This window comes from Cricetulus griseus, chromosome 2, assembly GCF_003668045.3.
Source record: "Cricetulus griseus strain 17A/GY chromosome 2, alternate assembly CriGri-PICRH-1.0, whole genome shotgun sequence".
Taxonomy (NCBI): domain Eukaryota; kingdom Metazoa; phylum Chordata; class Mammalia; order Rodentia; family Cricetidae; genus Cricetulus; species Cricetulus griseus.
In genome coordinates, this window is record NC_048595.1 from 443967709 (window position 1) to 443988223 (window position 20515).

Genomic DNA, 20515 nt, shown 5'->3' on the forward strand with positions numbered 1-20515 from the left:
GCAATGGGGAGTCCCGCCTGGCCGTGGACCACGTCCACAGAACCCCCCCCCCCCCCCCCGCATTTCCGCATTTCTAGAAAGCCCGGTGCTCTTTCCAGTGTATTGAGAATGGGAGTGGGAACCCTCTCCACATTCCTCTTGCATCCTGATCAAACCATTTGGCAACCTTAGTAGTTCTATGTTGAAGAAATTGGATTTTTAATTTAAAAATCACAACCAAAAATGAAATTTCTAAACATATATGTTTTAGTGAAGAATTTTACTTAATACATAAATATGTACAGTCTCCTCCAGAAAACAGAAGCGAATGCTTACCATCACATGTTGTGATGCCATGTTGTAAAGACATCCTAAAAATTTAAGACCTCCATAGATCAGTGTCTCTTACGAATGCATAAAGGGAAATTCTCAAGAAAACATTAGCAAAATGAATCCAGCGATGTATAAAATAAGGAGCACACCACGAGCAAATGTGATGTAGTCAAAGGACACAAAGTCATCTGTTGTTTAAATATCCACTAATGTAAAAACAAAACAAAGAAAACATATGTGGTCAGAGTGATAAAAAGTATTGGACAAAACTAAATATTCATTTATAATAAAAGAGCACATCTGTTCCAACAAAGATGAGGCAATTGCCTCATCTTCAGAAAGCTTGCCCACAAAACCCTAAAGCTAACATCAAGTAGAGAAAGAATGAGATTTGCCTTTTGAATGAAAAGCAAGGCTTACTCAACAAAACAATGAAACCCCTAACTCATATAATATTACAAAAGATATAAATGGAATACATATAGGAAAGATAGAAATAAACTATCAGTAGATGATGATATTTTTACTCAGAAAAAGCTCCTTGAATAAATAAGTTCAGCTGGGTTGTGCAATACAAGGAAAAAAAAACCCACATAGAATAACAGCATTCTATATACTAACAGTATATAAGCCAGAACTGAATAGCAGATGGAATTCAATTTATTCTTGGTCTAAGTAAACTGTAACACTTGAGTTTAAATATCACATATCTGTAGGCTGCAATATATAAAACGATGTCAGAAATCAAAGAAGCACTCATAAAATGCATAAAAAAATATCACAGATCAGAAGAAATACACAATGCCAATTTTTCCCAAGCCAATCTATCTATAGGTTTAATGGAGTTCCCACTAAAACCTCCACAAAGATATTTTAATAGGTAGAGACAAACTTTATAGCATTACAGAAATGTAAAGATGCTAGATTAGCCACAATGAATTGAAAAAGAAGAATAAAGTCAGAGGAACTACTCTTCCATTGTTGGGCTTTACTACATGTTGCTATAAATCAAAATGTGCAGTGGTTATGGAGGCGATGGTGTTCACAGAACAAGAACCAATGAAGCAGAGAGAACTTCCACAAAAGAACCAATATAAATACTCTCAGCTCTTTCTACAATGGTGCAAACACAGTTCCATGGTAGATGGTGTGAGAGTGATTGGCTAGCCATGCAGGAACAAATAAACCCTCACTAACCTTAACACACACACACACAAAAAGCCTAACATATCAAAATGGATTGTGTATTTGAATGTAATATGTAAAATTACAAAGCTTTTAGGAAAAATTGGGAGAAAGATGTTGGGCCTAGGACTAAGAAAATAATTTTTTCGACTTGATATCGAAAGCATAATTCAAAATAGGAAACAGGTTAACCAGACTTTATCAAATGCAGAACTGTCTGCTGCATGAGACCTTAAGAGGATGAGAAGACAAACTACGGGTAGAGAAAATATTTACAAGCCACATATTTGAAAACAGACCTGTGTCTAGATTATATAAGTAGCTAAATTCACATTAGAAATAATCCAGCATCTGGCGTGGTGGCACACTCCAAAGGTCAAGTGGTGAGGCTCCATTTATATTATATTATATTATGTGTTGAAATAAAGTGACAGGAAGAACAGCTTAGAGGCTTCTAGAGGCTAAGCAGAGGGATGTGACTGCAGGCAATGTCTGCTGGTGATGAAAATGCTCTGCCCCCTGGCTACAGTCATCACAAATGTGTGTATTATGTGACATGTGAATCTGCCTAACTGATGGGACTTAAACACGTGCTGCAGGGTGTGCCATAGTCAATGTCCTGTCACCAAACTGTATCTTAGTCATGCGAGATGACACTAGCAGGAAGAGCAGCAGGCAAGGGACACATGGGACTCCAGGTTTATTTCTTTGCAACATTATGTAAATCTACCATTATCTCTAAAAGAAAGCTTGAAATTACATTGTGTGCAGTATAATAAAGTAACAGAATTTTACAATTTAAGCTTAAGAGATACACTTTTGTGTTGTAATTTTTAGAAATTCAAGCATGGGAAAGAAGAACTGCTAACCAAAGTTACAAGGTAGTGTCAAGAAATTGAAATTGTAACAGAAGACAGGTGCTCATTTTTTTCTTATTAAAATCTCAAATTTGTGACAATGACATTGTCTCCAAATTAATCTGTAGATTCAACACAATCCTGCAAACAAAAACCTGCAAGCTTTTCTTTTGTAGACACTGACAATCAGATTCTAAGATGTGTAACTCCTTCCAGGAAGACCTAAGAGAAACCAAGACAACCTAGCCTAGAAGCACATGGAAGGAGGACAGGCTGGACCAGGTCCTTCTTCATCGACAGAGTTCTGAGAGAGAAGCACCAGGAGATGGTGGCAGAGAGGGAGGGTAGAAGATAGATGAAATAAAAGCTGAGGTTTTGCATAAACTGATGACCTATGCCAAGCAAGTTTATTAAGAAACACGGCATCTTATATACTATTTTCAGGGGGAGATGTGGCTAAGGTCAACAGAGAGGTAAATCAGACCATGTTGGCAAGAGAACACATTATCCTTCAGACACAGCTTTTTTAGGACAGACAAACACAGCCCAGGGAGAAGAATTTGGTCCCCAAAAACCACAACCTTGAATCCTTCGAGGCACTGGCTTGAGTCCCAGACCATCCTTGTGAAGTCTACTCCTGTACAAGGACACAGAACTAACGTTTCATTTGTCCTTTTATCACAGCCTCTGAGAAAGTCTTGAGTGGGTCTGCCTCCCAAAACCAGGTATACAAAAGAGCAGGCTGGAGTCTAAGGCGCAAGGATGTGTGTGTTCAGTGATTTGTTTTATTAGATGGTGGCAGTAGCTAGGGAAGGGCATAGCCTTTCAAACAATGGATGAGTGGTAGACCAATTTCAGCTCCTTATGGAAAATGTTTTCAGTTTCAGATGGATTAAAAATTTTTAAAATAGCTTCTAGAATGTCACTGGGGAACATTTTCATGAATGTAGGGAAAGCAAACATTTCTTAAATGTAAAATCTCTATAAGGGGAATTGTACAAGTTAGACATGAAAATGAAGAACTTCTCATTGTAAGACACACTAGGACAGAACATATAATAAACTGGAAGATTTTTTCATCCAAGGGCTCAGATCTGACAGGGAGCTCAGATCTAGATGTTATAAGAAGCCCTGTAAGGAAAGAGACCAATATGAAAATGGGCAGGAGATGTGGACAGCTCACCAGGAAGGTCACATCCAAAAGGACAGTGAGACACTCAGTGTCAGTATTTGAAGAACACCATTTACACTTGGAAAACACAGATTTAAGTCACAGAGAAATACCTTTGGAGCCCAGGGGGAAAAGGCTGAATTGAAAGAGGAACAAACTACATGTTGGCCATGATTGGGAGCCTCTGGGATTCTCCTATACTGCAAATGGGAGTAAAAATGGTACATAGAGTACGAAAAATAGTTTCTACTAAACCTGGTCATGTTTCAGCAGTTATAGAAACATACAGCCTATGTGTACCTATGTCTAGCCTAGATACAGCTCTGTATAGCTCACTAAACTGCATAGATATCAATAAAAAATACTCTGGATTGTATATAGCAGCATTACACATCCTAGACAGTATCCATAATACTGTCAGCCAATAGCAATACACAGGACTACATCCTGGTGCACATGTGAATATTACCAAGCAACCGTGCATGAATCATCACTACATGAAAAGAGAGGGAGACAACCCAGACACATACAGCTGGGCCAAAGCAGAACATGAAAGTGCTTCATGATCACGTTAATGAAACTCAAAACACCCAGGCTATTCTGGCATTAGAAACCAACATATTAGTTCTCTTGAGGCAGAGAGGGTGACTAGGGCTGGACTCCAGTGCCTGATCTACCCAGGAGATAGATTCCAGAGTCCACACTCAGAAAATATATTTGGATGAAGCCTCATTCCTGTAGGTAGCTTGACAGTGTTAAATTCCACGAAAAATAATGATAGAATTAGGCGATAGGAGGTTTTATTTGAATTACGCTCGAGAACACTTAATGTCTACTGAGGAGTGGTACCCAACCCCAGGGTCCTTCTCACAGCATCCTTAAATTCAGTGTTCCTCAGACAGTAGATCAACGGGTTCATCATGGGTGTGAGGACAGTGTACACAGCAGAGATGAGCTTGTTGGAGCTCCAGCTATCAATGGCCTGGGGCCTCACATACATGAAGATCATGGCCACGTAGAAGATGGTGACCACAGTGAGGTGGGAGGCACAGGTGGAGAAGGCCCTCCACTGTCCCGTGGCCGAAGGGATGCGAAGCACAGCCAGGGTGATGTGCCCATAGGACAGAATGGTGGCCAGGAGAGGGAACACCAGAATGATGAAGGCCAGGATGAAGTCCACGAGCTCTGCAGTGGAGAAGTCGGTGCAGGCCAGCTTGAGGATGGGGGAGATGTCACAGAAGAAGTGGTTCAAGACATTGGATCCACAGAAGGTGGCACTAGAGATGAAGTAGACCTTGATCACAGAGATAGTGAAGCCACTAGCAAAGGAGAAGACCACAAGCTGGACACACAGCCCCGTGGTCATGATGACTTGGTAGCGTAGGGGATGGCAGATGGCCACGTAGCGGTCATAGGCCATGGAAGCCAGGAGAACACACTCCGTGCACACCAGGGAACTGAAGAAGTAGAGCTGGGTCATGCAACCAGCAAAAGAGATGCATTTCCTCTGCAGGAGGAAGCCGTCCAGCATCTTGGGGATGATGTCTGACACATACCAGATCTCCAGGAAAGACAAGGAGCCCAGGAAGTAGTACATGGGCCTGTGGAGAGGGGCGCTGCTCCACACAGTGAGGATGATGGCCAGGTTCTCCATCAGCACAAAGAGGTAGGCGAGCAGGAACAGGAGGAAGAGCAGGTACTGCAGCCTGGGGGCCGTGGGGAAGCCCAGCAGGATGAACGTGCTGACCTTGGTCACATTCTCTCCCCTCATCCTTCCGCACCTGCAAAAGATCAACAGGCCAATGGGAAGGGCCAAGTGTCAGCTGAGGGGAGGAGAGGGAGCAGCCAGTCACCTCAGCTGGAAGATGGACAACACCCCTGTGTCCTGGGAGCATCAGGGAGTTCATTCTCCTGCCAGGTCTCACACTGGGAAGGCCTGTGCGCTTGTGTTTGGGGGCATAATGAAGAGGGAACAGGGACTGGAAGTCTGAGGGTAGATGCTTAAGATGTAGGAAGTCTACATTGCCCATGGGGAGAGTAGCTGGGTTCAGAATGGGGTTCTTTGCTGTGCTGCTGGCTTAGGTTCTATATTCTAGGAAGGGCATGCATTGGTTTCTCCAGCCACCATCAGCATCACCCCGTCTTCAATCATGGCAAGAATATATATATATTCCCTTGGATCAGAGGTGCCAAAGCAGGTGTTTGCTCTGCTCTGCCCTGCTTTTATCATAAACGTTTACCATGGGGAAAGGCAGGACAGCCAGGGCTGTGTGCTACCCTGTAGGGGTGACTATAGCCAGGGCCTGCTCCTTGGTCTGGAAGCAAGAGTACAAAGGGGCTGTGCTGCCTTGCTGGAGGCGTGAGTGTAATGGTTTGGCTGCTGCTATGACTCGGTGAGATCTCCAAGGCTCCCTGTGCCCAGCTCCACCCCACCCACCCCCACATGTACAAGGAGGAAGTCACATCTGCCCCCACATCTGCCCCTCCACATGTTGATAATGACATCAAGGCCTTTCCTGGCTACAGACTAGAGCAGCCCCTAGGAAGCTGGCTCAATTTGAATATAGGGGTGGGAAGCCAACTTAATTTGAACATAGAAAAACTGAGGGCAAAGGAGGTCAGGGAAAGGTCCTGGAAGCACTTAGTGGGAAGAGAATCTCTCAGCAGATAAAGAACAAAACCCGCCAGGGCCACAACTGCAGTTGTGAAGGACACAGCTTAGGGGGTTGGAGAGGGAGGAGATTGTTCAGCGCCCCATGCAGATTGAGTCAGGAAGGCCTCGTGGTGTGACCAGAAACACTGGGTGGAGGTGAGGACAGGGCAGGATGGAGCTGTGGGGATAGAAAGCTGAGGTGCTGTCAGAGACCCATGAGACAAATGCTGGCCCATTGCAGCTCCAGCAATAAAGAGAAATAAAGAATGCCAAGACTGAGCATTTGCAGAAGCTGTTCCACTCCTGGAACAGGAAATAGGACCAGATCTCAGAAGCACTGATAGAATTGGACACAGTTTTCAGAGCAGGCCTTACTCAGGGTGGACAGTGAGCAGGCATAGAGGTAGTCACATGAATTCCCATGGGGCAAGCCTCCAAGATTCTTGCAGCTCAGACAGAAAGCTTTGGAACGAGCTCTGGATATCAGGCAACCAAGCTAACCTTAAACTAAAGGATCCAGAGACTGCTCAGGACCCTGGAAAACTGGCCGGCAAGAGAAATGTCAGGAGCCATGGCCCCTCCAACTAGGGATCCTGGGCATGGAGTCATAGAGCAGCCAACACCCACGAGCTCACAACCATGGAGAACCCAAAGTCAAGACTACTGTTCATTCAGGAGGATGGGTATGGGCATAGACAGCCCCCATAGTCGCAGATGGTTCTTTCAGATAGCAGAATAGCACCAAACAGGCACAGACATTTTTCTCACAACCACTCAAGACACAGGCGAGCTCTAGTGTAGAAGACTGTGTGGGGTGCTAATCATAGAGCTACCGACCAGCACCGCGCTCGCATCCCCTTAGCTGCAGGCCGGCAGCCTTCCTATCCCGTTGTGTCTTCAGGCCTCTGGGACAGTGACTGAGTCTGCTCTCCTGCTTTTTCCGCTACCACCCATTGATAGCGGTACTTGCTCATCTTGAGCCTCTCCTGTTTAGTTGTCCATGAATGACCCCTGGTATCTCACAGTAAGGCTGTGTGTCTGCCCAGCCATGCTGCAGCACTTAAGATGAGGTAGACACCAAATCTGAAGGTAGACCAGAGAGGTGGACGCGCGCTTGCTCAGGCTGCTGATACTATACAAGTGCTGATGGCTGGCCAGCTACAGGTGTGCAGGCTATGGGTAAAGTAACTCTGGGGAAGCAGTTTTCAGAGTGCTCCCTGTGGCGCTGGAGTTCTAGTCCTAGAATTCTGGTTTGCAAAAGAAAAAAACATCGTGTAAATAAATACTTAGGTGTGCAACTGACACCAGTGGTTTGCTGGGAAGGGGCAGTGTCTCCTGGGAAGGCTGTGCCATTGGAGCCCCAGTAAGGGGGTTTTGTGTAAAAGGGGTCTTCTACTTCCTGTTGGTTATCATCACATGCACATAATGATCACAAGGCAGACTCAGATTTCCCTAATTTCTGACCTCCTTTTTGGTGGACCTTAACCCAATGTCAATGGCTTTCTGAAAGACAGCAAAGAATGGACATCTAGGAAGGGACAGCCACATGGAAACCCAGGCAGATGTCAAAGCCATGCAGCTGTAGGCCTGAGGACCCCTCAAGCCACCAGACACAGGAAGAGGCAGGGAGGATTCTCCAAAGAGATCAGGTGGGAGAACAACCCTGCCACACTTTGACTTTGAAAGTCTGGTCCCCAAAACGTTGAAAGAACGTTTTAAGCCACAGGCTGTGGTCCTCTGGTAGCCCCTTGGATCCTGGCAACAAAGAGAGAGGAGAAGAGACTCAGGTGAGCCGAGCTGTCTAGCATACCCAGGACATTGCAGTGATGGGAAGTGAAGAGAGGGTCCTGGGGCTGCTCCATGTCTAGGAGCATCTCTGCTTGGGCAGATGTGCTGTGAGTATCTATTGGGTGGCTGTCTGTAAGGTTGGCTCAGCAAGCCTGGGATCCACAGAGAGGTTCTGGGATGAAAAAAAGAAACATCTAGGAAAGACATGGCACAGGGCAAGTTTGCACTTGGGATGGGGATTCCTGCACCAAAGGTAGGTGTTCTGTAAGAAAACCCAAACTTGCCACAGCTGTGAGTTATCCCAAGGTAACAAAACTTTCATGCCATTAAAACGCCAGAGAATGGTTCAGTGTGGAGCATCAACCTCGGCAGCACTCACAATGTCCTCCAGTGTGTCATCCAGCCCAGATCTCTTTAAGCTAAGTCAGCAATGGCCCTGCCATGGCAATCTCAACATCTGGAGCTGGACACCATCCAGAGCCAGGTTGTGTCCTTTCCTGGCTGAGTGGCCACAAATGGCTTTGAAGCACCTACGGGAGCCATTGGCATTCATTGGCTTTGCCTGGAATTGATTTGTCTCCAGGATGGTGCAATCCCCACAGATTGTGCTTATCATTGGGACATGGCTCCTGATCACTGTGAATGAGCTAATTAATGATGGATGGTAGGCTGGATAGGATCTCAATCTGCCCATTGAGCACCATAGAGCTGCGTGCCCCTCTTCATCTGTACCTTGGCCATGGCTATGGGTTCTTTCAAACAGACTTTCTATTTTGGAATCACTTTAGATAGACAGACCATGGACCTCCTGTTCGGTTCTCCCAAGGCAAATGGTCTGGGTAATAGAGCAAGCTACCAGGACGAGGGGGTGGGCCCAAGTGAAAAGGAGCATGATTGAACACAGGGTAGGTTATTACTTGGTATATTCCTTAAGAAGGAATACTCACATGAGGTGCCGATAACCAGATTGGCACTCCAAGAAGCCCAGTCCCAGATGCCTCCAAGAGCTGGCCTGAACCCCGAGAGAGAGAAAGCACCTCTCCTCCTCACTCTTTATCCTACCTCTCTAGGTACCTGTGACCATGCCAAAAAGGGTGTGGTCAGCAGTACAGGTATCCAGGGTCTCTCGCTACACCCAGGTACTTGCTCACAGCTGCACACACTTTGTGTGACTGTCACCTGTTGGCTCCCATGTTCCAACTGGTCTGAGGTCCCACTGTCTAAGAATAGGTTTTCATGCTTGTTTCAGGTTCTTGTGGAGACTGGAGGGCCACATGGGTTCTGATGAGGAGCCAGAGCTTCTCTCATCAAAAGCCAGGTCTGCCAGATACCCCAGACTGAATGCCCTTGCATGGTAGAGTTCAAATTCAGGTCCATGCAAAAACCCAAGAGCGGAAAGAAGGTTTCTGCAGACTGGAGGTGCCCTGAGAGTATGTGAGAAGGTCCTGACCCCTGTCAGCCTGCAGTCGTGACCTCAGAGGCTGCCATCTGACCTGGGAGAACCCATGGACAAGGACTTAGCCATGGAGGGGAGCAGATTTGTTCTGATGTGCTCAGTGCCTGAGGATGCTGACTAAGACTGTGTGCTGCTAGAGGGGGAACATAGCACAATACCCCAATCAATGCATGCAGCATCGACATCCAAATATGCACTCAGAACAGTTCTCACAGTCCCATACTCAACACAGCACCCATTGGTGCTTAGTTAACACAACCCCCATTAATGCTTACTCAACACAGGACTCATTGATGCACACTCACTGCAGTACCCAAAGATGACCACTCAGCATAGCACTTACAGATGCAAGACCCTTTGATACAGTACTGTGAGCCTTCACGATGGCCACTGTGTCTGTGGACGTGAATCCCGCCCCAGCCTCAATGTGGACACGCATGAAGAAGTTTCAGTCACACTGCACATGTAGCTCTTCAATGGTCACATTATACAACACACTCTAAAAACAAAGCCCGATCCATCCTGGCTTGAGGAGCACTCATCCTACCTGGGGCTCTGGAAGCCTCACTTGGACAGACTTTGGGAACAAGGAGGGGCCTCTTCCTGGCTGGTGACTCCCAGGCTGACCACAGTGACCAGATGAGACTCAGACAGATTCTTAGGACATGGGCTCCTCAAGTGAGAGAAGCAACAGTTATGGCTTTTTAGCTGGAGCCCAGTGTCTCCTGGGCCCAATTACCCCCTTGCAGCTGGTGATGCTGCCCACACTGGTAATGAGCTGGATGAGGGCCTGTGGAGCAGACTGCACTGCCCTTTAGCCTGTGCAGCCTGTGGCCTTTCTTTGTTGCCTCCCCATATGCCTGGTTGCTCCATTCTCCAACTAAACCCAGTGTTTTTCATCAGCTAGACCACTATCTTGTAGAATTCTTCCATCCTCACCTATGAGACAATCTTCTACAACTAAACATGGAGATCATGAAAGATTTCACAATACTAAGTGGTTACTGAAGATGCATGACAAAGAATTAACCACAAATTAAATAAGAATGAACACAGAGTGACTGACAGCTCTGGCCAGGGTTGCATCATGTGGCCTCACTGCAGCCTTCCTTCTGAACACAACATGAATGACATGTATGTCCTCATGCCACATAACACCAAAGAACTCTGCCTGACACACCAGGCTGGAACTGCATGTTTTTACTGTGAGGGCACACACTTTTCTGCTCTTTTAGAGGTGTAATGTTTTAGTCATAGAACACAAGTATTTCTACTGCCACTCCTCAGCATAGAAGAATCAAATTAGTGTTATCTTTCTATTGTATTGAGTTAGACTGTTTTATTTATAAAATTGCTGTTTGAGTCACCAATTTGAGTTTCATGAGAAAAAGCTGAATTGATTTTGTTCTGAGACCAAGAATTTCCAACAATTTATGGAATGGTGCTAAATGTATGTTTGTACTACTTATTTATATGAAGCTGCATTCTCAATATTGGCAATTTTAAAATGAAAATATCAACCCACTGAAGAAGTTAAAGATTCTCTATGTCTTTCATTATCAAATATTCAGCCAATATTTTACTTCTCATGTAAAAAGAAATGAACACATTCGTGTGGTTAAATATGCAAGTCTTCCTTTACCTTTAATAAATAGGGGATTCTTCTATTCGAAGATTACTTAAAAATAAATTCATTTATCCTTTATACCACCAAGTACTTGATATAAAGCATAAATGAACTTATTTTTAAATATCTATGTTCTGAAGGTCGTGTAAAATTTCTCACGCATAAAGAAATCATGAGTGGAAAGTATCCAAGGAGACTTTGCCTAAGACACAGCAGCCAACTGTACCCTGCTTCTTACCGCTGCCTGATGATGGAGAGGCCATTGGCTCAGCAAGTGTTGGATTGGAAGCGGAGGCCCATAGTGTTGCTCTGTGAGATATTTTACTGGACAGTTCTCAGCTATATATTCTTGTGGTGCGTCCTGTGTCAAGACCACCAGGCAGACTAGATGCTCAAGCCCCAAGCAAGTTAATAGCAAAAGAAAATCTTTCAGGATCCCCGCCAGCTCAGCTGTGGAGCTTCCTGCCCTGCATGTGCCATAGTCCTTCAGGGCAAACCATCAATGTCCACACACATTTACAGGTGTGGAAGAATTTGGATATGTAAGGGAAACAAAGAACTTCTTTGGTACAGTTCCGACAAACTTTCCTTTGTATCAGTGTCACTTTGCCACCGTTGAGATGAAACTCCACATTTCAGTCAACATCAAGGCAGGGCGTTGTGCTGCATCTGCCAGTGTTGGCATTGATGAGAAGTGACCTGGTTCTTTCCACAGCTCTGTTCCAAGCTCCTCAGGAAGAACCATCTCCTTAATAAGCAGAACAGGTGCCCCTGATTTGAAAAAAATTTCTATCTGAAAGGATGTGTAAACATGGCCTCACAGAGGGCTCAATGAGTGGTCATTCCAGAGCTCTTGAAGCTCTTTTTGTTAAAAGCCCAACTCTGTGAAACTTGGAAACAGGAAAATCATCCAGGTTATAGAACAAATGGTGAGGTGACTGTTCCCAACATACTAGCATAGCTCCTAAGAAACGTTAGGTTTATGAGACCCATCACCCTGGGAAGACAGTCCTCATTTCTTGTGGGGTATCTGCCCACCAACAGATGTAAACTATTGAATTGCCCCTTGAGGAATGTAATGGTTAGTTTCAACTGCTAACTTGACACAAGTTGAATCAACTTAATGGGAGTCTTGATAAGGGGTTCTCTTGATCAGGTTGAGTTGTGGTCATGTTCTAGGTTTGGATCCTAAACTATAAAAAGGGAAAAATGAGATGAATACAAACACACACACATCCTTCTCTTTGTGCTCTGGACAGTGGAGTGACTAGCTGCTTCCTGTCCCTGCCACCTAGACTCCTTGATGGATTGTAACCTGGAATAATGAGAGAGACAAACCTATTTTCCTCAAAAGTATTTTATCATAGCAACATGGAAGGAAACTAGGACAAAGGGATATTTGAAGATTTAAGTCAAATTGAGATAATTTTGGAGCACAGAGGAAGGCCTAAACTGAAACATATGAGCAACACTACCTTTTAGACAGGGTATGAAACCATTGGGATTTTCCTATACTACTAATGGGAGTAAAACTGGTACATACAGTTTAGAAAACAGTTTTTCAGTTTCTACTAAACCTGGCCATACACAGACCTTGTGTTTCATCATGTTCCTGTATGTAACTAGGTCTAGCCTAGATACTGTTCTGTGTAGCTCTCCAAACTGCATGGACATCAGCACAAAATACTACCTGGATTGCGCATAGCAGCATTACCCGACTAGAGAGTAGCCACAATACTGCCAGCCAATAACAAACACATGAGTGCATGGTGATACATACGTGAATACTATTGAGCAACAACCCATGAATCATTGCTACACACAAAGACAGGAAGACTCAAACACATGATGCTGAGCCAAGGCAGAACATCAAAGTGTAAGTGCTTCGTGATTGCACTCATACAACCTTCCAACACCCAGGTTACACTCTGGGACTAGAAACTGTCATAGTGCTTCTCCCGAGACAGAGGCTCATGAAGGGTGGACTCCAATCCCTGGTCTACTTAGGAACTAGTTACCCGAGCCTACACTGAGGGAAAAAAACACATTTGGATGAAAGCTCATTATTATAGCTAGCTCTGTGTTAGTACTAAATTTTACAAAAAATGTAAAGAACATTGGGTGTCATACAGGAGACTTTTCCACCACAAATTAAATTCTAGAACACGCAATGTTCTACTTTAAAGTGGTACCCAATCCCAGGGTCCTTCTCATAGCATCCTTAAACTCTTTATTCCTCAGGCAATAGATCAAGGGGTTTAAGATGGGTGTGAGGACAGTGTACACAGCAGAGATGAGCTTGTTGGAGCTCCGGGTATCAATGGCCTGGGGCCTCACATATATAAAAAGCATGGCCACGTAGAAGAAGGTGACCACAGTGAGGTGGGAGGCACAGGTGGAGAAGGCCCTCCACCGTCCTGTGGCCGAAGGGATGCGAAGCACAGCCAGGGTGATGTAGCCATAGGACAGAATGGTGGCCAGGAGAGGGAACACCAGAATGATGAAGGCCAGGATGAAGTCCACGAGCTCTGCAGTGGAGAAGTCGGTGCAGGCCAGCTTGAGGATGGGGGAGATGTCACAGAAGAAGTGGTTCAAGACATTGGATCCACAGAAGGTGGCACTGGAGATAAAGTAGACCTTGATCACAGAGACCGTGAATGCACTAGCAAAGGAGAAGACCACAAGCTGGACACACAGCCCCGTGGTCATGATGACTTGGTAGCGTAGGGGATGGCAGATGGCCACGTAGCGGTCATAGGCCATGGAAGCCAGGAGAACACACTCCGTGCACACCAGGGAGATGAAGAAATAGAGCTGGGTCATGCATCCAGCAAAAGAGATGCGTTTCCTCTGCAGGAGGAAGCCGTCCAGCATCTTGGGGATGATGTCTGACACATACCAGATCTCCAGGAAAGACAAGGAGCCCAGGAAGTAGTACATGGGCCTGTGGAGAGGGGCGCTGCTCCACACAGTGAGGATGATGGCCAGGTTCTCCATCAGCACAAAGAGGTAGGCGAGCAGGAAGAGGAGGAAGAGCAGGTACTGCAGCCTGGGGGCCGTGGGGAAGCCCAGCAGGATGAACGTGCTGACCTTGGTCACGTTCTCTCCCCTCATCCTTCCGCACCTGCAAAAGATCAACAGGCCAATGGGAAGGGCCAAGTGTCAGCTGAGGGGAGGAGAGGGAGCAGCCAGTCACCTCAGCTGGAAGATGGACAACACCCCTGTGTCCTGTGAGCATCAGGGAAAGGAGTTCATTCTCCTGCCAGGTCTCACACTGGGAAGGCCTGTGCGCTTGTGTTTGGGGGCATAATGAAGAGGGAACAGGGACTGGAAGTCTGAGGTTAAGTGCTCAGGATGTCTATGTTGTCCACTTGGTCCCAGGCTGGAGTGCTGTGTTTTGAGGGGTCCATGCCCCCTACTCTATTGATGGGCCCTTACCCACTACCCTGGATCCAGAAGTATAGAAAGTGCTTTACCTCAATCCTTATTCCATGCTCCCATCCTGAAAGTGTGAGTATTGATGAGGATGTAGCCTTCCTTCTTTTTGGTGAGTATAGTTGGGATCATGCCCTCATGTTCCAGAAGGTATGAGTATAACGGCATAGGCCCTGGGGCCTGATGAGACTAAGTGAGATCTCCATGTTGTCTTGCTGGTGTGCTTACTTTGTTACCACCAACATTGGCATGAACACACACACACACACACACACACACACACACACACACACACACACTCACACACACACATCACACACACACACACACACACACACACACACACACACACACACACTCACACACACACACACACACACACACACACACTCACACACACACACACACACACACACACACACACACACACACACTCACACACACACACACACTCACACACACACACTCACACACACACACACACACACACACACACACACACACACACACACACACACACACACACACACACACTCACACACACACACACACACACACACACACTCACACACACACACACACACACACACACACACACACACACACACACACACACACACACACACACACACACACACTCACACACACACACACACTCACACACACACACACACACACACACACACACACACACACACACACACACACACACACACACACACACTCACACACACACACACACACACACACACACACACACACTCACACACACACACACACACACACACACACACACACACACACACACACACACACACACACACACACACACACACACACTCACACACACACACACACACACACTCACACACACACACACTCACACACACACACTCACACACACACACACTCACACACACACACACACACACACACACACACACACACACACACACACACACACACACACACACACCACACACACACACACACACACCACACACACACACACACACTCACACACACACAGGACACAGACACGGACACAGACATATTTGCTCACACTCCTTGACACACATTCCACATGTTGTTGATAATATCACTGCCTCCCTTGGCCTGTGTCTATAGAGGTGGCTGGGAAACCAGCTTAACTTGAACATTTGGAAACTGAGGCCTGAGGAGGTCTAGGGTAATTCCTGAAGTCACAGAGGGGAAGGTTGGTCTCAAAATAGATGAACGATCTCCTCCAGGACCTTGATTATAATCTTGAGGAACACAGAATCCAGAGCTGGAGAGGGAGATGGGATGTAGCACCCCTTTCAGATTCAGGGAGGGATGTCCCAAAGCTGGATGTGTCCAAGAGCATTGGGTTTAGTGAGTCTAAAGATGGAGTTGTGGGGACAGTGAGATGGGGGTACACCCAACGACCTATGTGGCAAGTGCTGGTGCTATCTCCTGGCCTTGGCTCTTTATATTGGCAGGTAGGTGGGAGAGAATCAGAGTAACTCACGGGACCTGCATTGGTCCTGATGATGGAAACTAAAGTGAATCCAGGACTGTGTGGCGACACATATGCCCTGATTTTAAATAGCATGTGTGAGAATAGGCTGGCACTGTGGATTAAAGAAACTTGCATACGGTACATGCTGAATGGTCAAAGACGAGTCTTGCCATTTGTGAAGTAAATCACTTCAAGGGACCCAAAGGAGGGCACAAGGGAGCAGGGGATAGGATAGGGGATCTAGAAGCCCTGATTAGTTGGTCATGGACTCTAGGGTAGGCAGAGCTTACTGCTCTCAGACTAGGGGAATGATATGGTCCAAGAGTGGCTAGAGCAGACATGCATACCAGTGGGGCACAGACATGAAGGTGGCCAAATGAATATCCACAGGGCAGGCTTGCAAGTTTCCTACAGTTGGATAGTGAGTTTCAGCATAAGGTCTGGCTGTCCACAAACTAAACAGACATCAAAGAAGGCTCTATTGAATCTTCACAGCCTCTCAGAGAAACACCCACCAAGGTGGGCAGGTTCTGAAGCTGTATCCCCTCTAACTAGGGAATCAGCTAGCAGCTGCCTGCAAGGAAACTTCTAGAAATCAATTTCTCAGAGACAGGTTTGAATTTGGGGGTTTATGATGCCATTAAGGCAGCTGTTCCTGCTGTAAAACACTAGTGTGTGTTTCAACCTTCCAGGACATGGTGCAGCCTCGTTGAAGTCAGTTCAGCAATAGCCACTGCCTTTGGGATCTGAATATCTGGTCTTGGACATGATCCAGGGTGTATCTGTGTACCTTTTCAGCTAAGTGGTCACAGAGGGCTTTGAAGTACACATAAGGCACTCAGTGGAGGGCCATCAACACTCTTCCTATAGACAGGGACTGTCTGTAGACTGGAGGTCCTGTGCCTCATGTCCCCATCCGGGACAGCACAGACCCATAGCCTGTGCTCACATTAGGACGTGGCTCCCCATCACTGCAGGTGGGATAATTAAAAATGGATTAATGGGATGGATAAAGGTTGATCTGAAAACTGAGTCCCTTCAGAGTTGCATCCTTGATTCAATAGAACCTTGGTCATGGTTGTGTGCACTTTCACAAAACTTTCTATTTTAGAAAGACTTACAGAAGCCTTTGGACCTTTTGTTCATCTTCCTTAAGGCTAATAGCAGTCCGAGACAGGGTGGGGCAGGCACATTTCTCACAGCATCACCCACACTGTGCAACCCCCACCTCCTGTTTCCCATGTCCTTTCTTGCCCCAGATCCCCATTAACTTTGAACTTCTGGTCCCCTAATTGTGAGGGAATAGATGTCTGTTGTGTTGAGACCCTCAGTGATCTTGAGGAGAGAAGTGGACCAGAACACAGGTTATCCCACATGTGAGATGCTCTGAGGATGACTGCATTTTCCTGACTGATTTCATTGTTCTGGTGGAGGATGAGGGGGCACCCGGGTTCTGATGAGGAGCCAGGAGTTCCCCCATCACAAGCCAGGTCTTCCAGGTGCCCCAGATTGAATGCCCTTGCATGGTAGAGTTCAAATTCAGGTCCATGCAAAAACCCAAGAGAGGAAAGAAGGTTTCTGCAGACTGGAGGTGCCCTGGGAGTCTGTGAGAGGGTCCTGACCCCTGTCAGCCTGCAGTCGTGACCTCAGAGGCTGCCATCTGACCTGGGAGAACCCGTGGACAAGGACTTAGCCATGGTGGGGAGCAGATGTGTTCTGATGTGCTCAGTGCCTGAGGATGCTGACTAAGACTGTGTGCTGCTAAAGGGGGGACATAGCACAGTACCCCAATCAATGCATGCAGCGTCGACATCCAAATATGCACTCAGAACAGTTCTCACAGTTCCATACTCAACACAGCACCCATTGGTGCTTAGTTAACACAACCCCCATCAATGCTTACTCAACACAGGACTCATTGATGCACACTCACTGCAGTACCCAAAGATGACCACTCAGCATAGCACTTACAGATGCAAGACCCTTTGATACAGTACTGTGAGCCTTCACACTGGCCACTGTGTCTGTGGACGTGAATCCCACCCCAGCCTCAATGTGGACACGCATGAAGAAGTTTCAGTCACACTGCACACGTAGCTCTTCAATGGTCACATTATACAACACACTCTAAAAACAAAGCCCGATCCATCCTGGCTTGAGGAGCACTCATCCTACCTGGGGCTCTGGAAGCCTCACTTGGACAGACTTTGGGAACAAGGAGGGGCCTCTTCCTGGCTGGTGACTCCCAGGCTGACCACAGTGACCAGATGAGACTCAGACAGATTCTTAGGACATGGGCTCCTCAAGTGAGAGAAGCAACAGTTATGGCTTTTTAGCTGGAGCCCAGTGTCTCCTGGGCCCAATTACCCCCTTGCAGCTGGTGAACCTGCCCACACTGGTAATGAGCTGGATCGGAGCCTCTGGGGCAGGCTGCCCCCGCTACTGCCTATGTCTGTCAACCCTAGAAGTGTCTTGGCTTCATATATTACCTCCCCACATGTCTGGCTGGTTGGCTGCTACACTCCCAAATGAAGGAGCACTGTATTGATGGTTCATGTGTCACCTGTGGCCATGGGCTCAACAATTATGCAAGGGCTAGTGTTGAGAGTAGGGCTGGTCTTCAGCGGGAGCCCAGGCCTGTGTGCCGGAGCAAGGTGGGAGAAGGGGAAATGGGTAAACACAGAGGTGACTCTGCTGAGCCCTCAGGAACCAGGAACCATAAAGCATCAGAGGTACTGGGTATCACAGGAGATCTTGACTCATGTCAAGAGCCCTTGGACCTCATGCTCAGGGAAGGAGCTAATGGATATGTCATATTTACTGCCCCCAGGCCTCAGTTTTCCTGAACTCTCCATTGTCTTCCTTCCTTCCCTCCGCTATGTATTTTAAATCCTCCCTGGGTTTTGGCCAAGCTCTTCCCTGTGGTTTGTTTTTCCTCCATTTTTCTACCCTTCTTTACTCCCCACAATCTTCTGGATTAGCAGTCTCTTCCTCTCCCTGCTCTGGTGGCTTCTGGACCCTGGGACTTTGGTAGCCTTGTTTTATTATATACTCACCTCTTCCTCTTGGTATGTTAAATACTTAAATCCCCTTGTAAGCACCCTTGTCATTGCATTTGAAGACAACCAGATAATCCACAGCCTTTTTCCAAGTGAGGTACCATTCACAGATTTCAGAGATAGAACAAGGGCGTGTGTTGGATGATTTCTGGCTAATTATAGGAACTGCAAACTGTCTGTTCCTCAGAGCGGGGGAAACTTCCAAAGAGATGCCAAGATACAAGGAAGTCTGGGGAAAAGGCATTAGCAATCACTCTTCTAGCATTTCTATAACGGTTGGCTTCATTGAACACATTTTTATATGTTTATAGCCATGTGTAATATTTTGAGAGCTGTCTGTTCATCTCAGGAGCTGATTTATTTGTTGGGTTGTTTGATTTGTTGTTTAGGTTATTTGGTTCTCTCTATACCTACATGGTTTCAGAGTTTTGGATCTTAGCTTAAGATGTTTGATCTACTTGGAGTTACTGTTTGTGTAGGGTGAGATATAGAGATCTAACCACATTCTTCTACAAGTAAATATCCGTTTTCCCCAGAACCATGTGTTGAATATGTCTTTTCTCCAGTGTGTGTGTGTGTGTGTGTGTGTGTGTGTGTGTGTGTGTGTGTGTGTGTTTGCACGGGTTCTCTGTTCTGCTCCATGGATTTGTGTGTCCACTTTTGTGCTAGTGTCATGCTGCTTTTGTTACTATGGCTCTGTTGTATAACTTGAAGCCAGTGGAGGCAACCATCTCACATTACTCATTATGCTCAGGATTGCTTTGGTCATCCAAAACCTCTTGTTTTTCTATCTCTGTGAAGAATGGTATATCAATTTTGATGAGGATTATATTAAATCTGTAGATTGATTTTGATAGTGTGATGTTTAGTGCATCAAGGACCTGGAATGTCTGGGGGACAGGCCTCCAGCACAGCTGTCAGGAGATATTTAGCCTCTGTGCATGCATGTGAGGGACTAAGTTGATTAGTTCAATGAGGTGAGTCACACTAAAAGTGGGTGGCACCATTCCCCAGGCATGAGTCCTGGACTGTATGAAGAGGAAAAAGCTAGCTGAGTACAAGTGTTTGCATTTGATGTCTTTTTTTCTATTTTTTAAAATTTAAATTAGAAACAAGCTTGCTTCACATGTCAATCCTAACTCCTTCCTTCTCCCTCCCCTCCTCCCCTGCCTCCCATCAACACTCCCTACTCCCAAGCCATCCCGCCTTTGCTTGCCAGGGAGGGTGAGGCCCTCCATGGGGGAAATCTCCAAAGTCTGTCATATCATCTGGGGCATGACCTAGGCCCTCCTCCATATGTCCAGCCTGAGAGACCATCCCTCCATGTGAATAGGCTCCCAAAGTCCATTCTTATGCCAGGGATAAATACTGATCTACTACCCTGAGGCCCCATAGATTGCTGAGGCCCTCTCACTGACACCCACGTTCAAGGGGTCTGGATCAGTCCCATGCTGGCCTCTCAGCCATCAGT

The 20515-nt window shown here is 46.4% G+C and overlaps 2 protein-coding genes across 2 annotated transcripts; both read right to left on the bottom strand.

Moving 5' to 3' along the window:
* Positions 1 to 4357: 4357 nt before the first annotated feature.
* LOC100767747 (olfactory receptor 6B2) lies at positions 4358 to 5296 on the bottom strand. Its single transcript, XM_027396088.1, has one exon. It carries the CDS (start codon positions 5294 to 5296, stop codon positions 4358 to 4360), a length of 939 nt encoding a protein of 312 aa, XP_027251889.1.
* A 7928-nt stretch (positions 5297 to 13224) lies between these two features.
* LOC100775036 (olfactory receptor 6B2-like) lies at positions 13225 to 14163 on the bottom strand. The gene has a single exon (XM_027396089.1). It carries the CDS (start codon positions 14161 to 14163, stop codon positions 13225 to 13227), a length of 939 nt encoding a protein of 312 aa, XP_027251890.1.
* Between the last annotated feature and the right edge of the window lie 6352 nt (positions 14164 to 20515).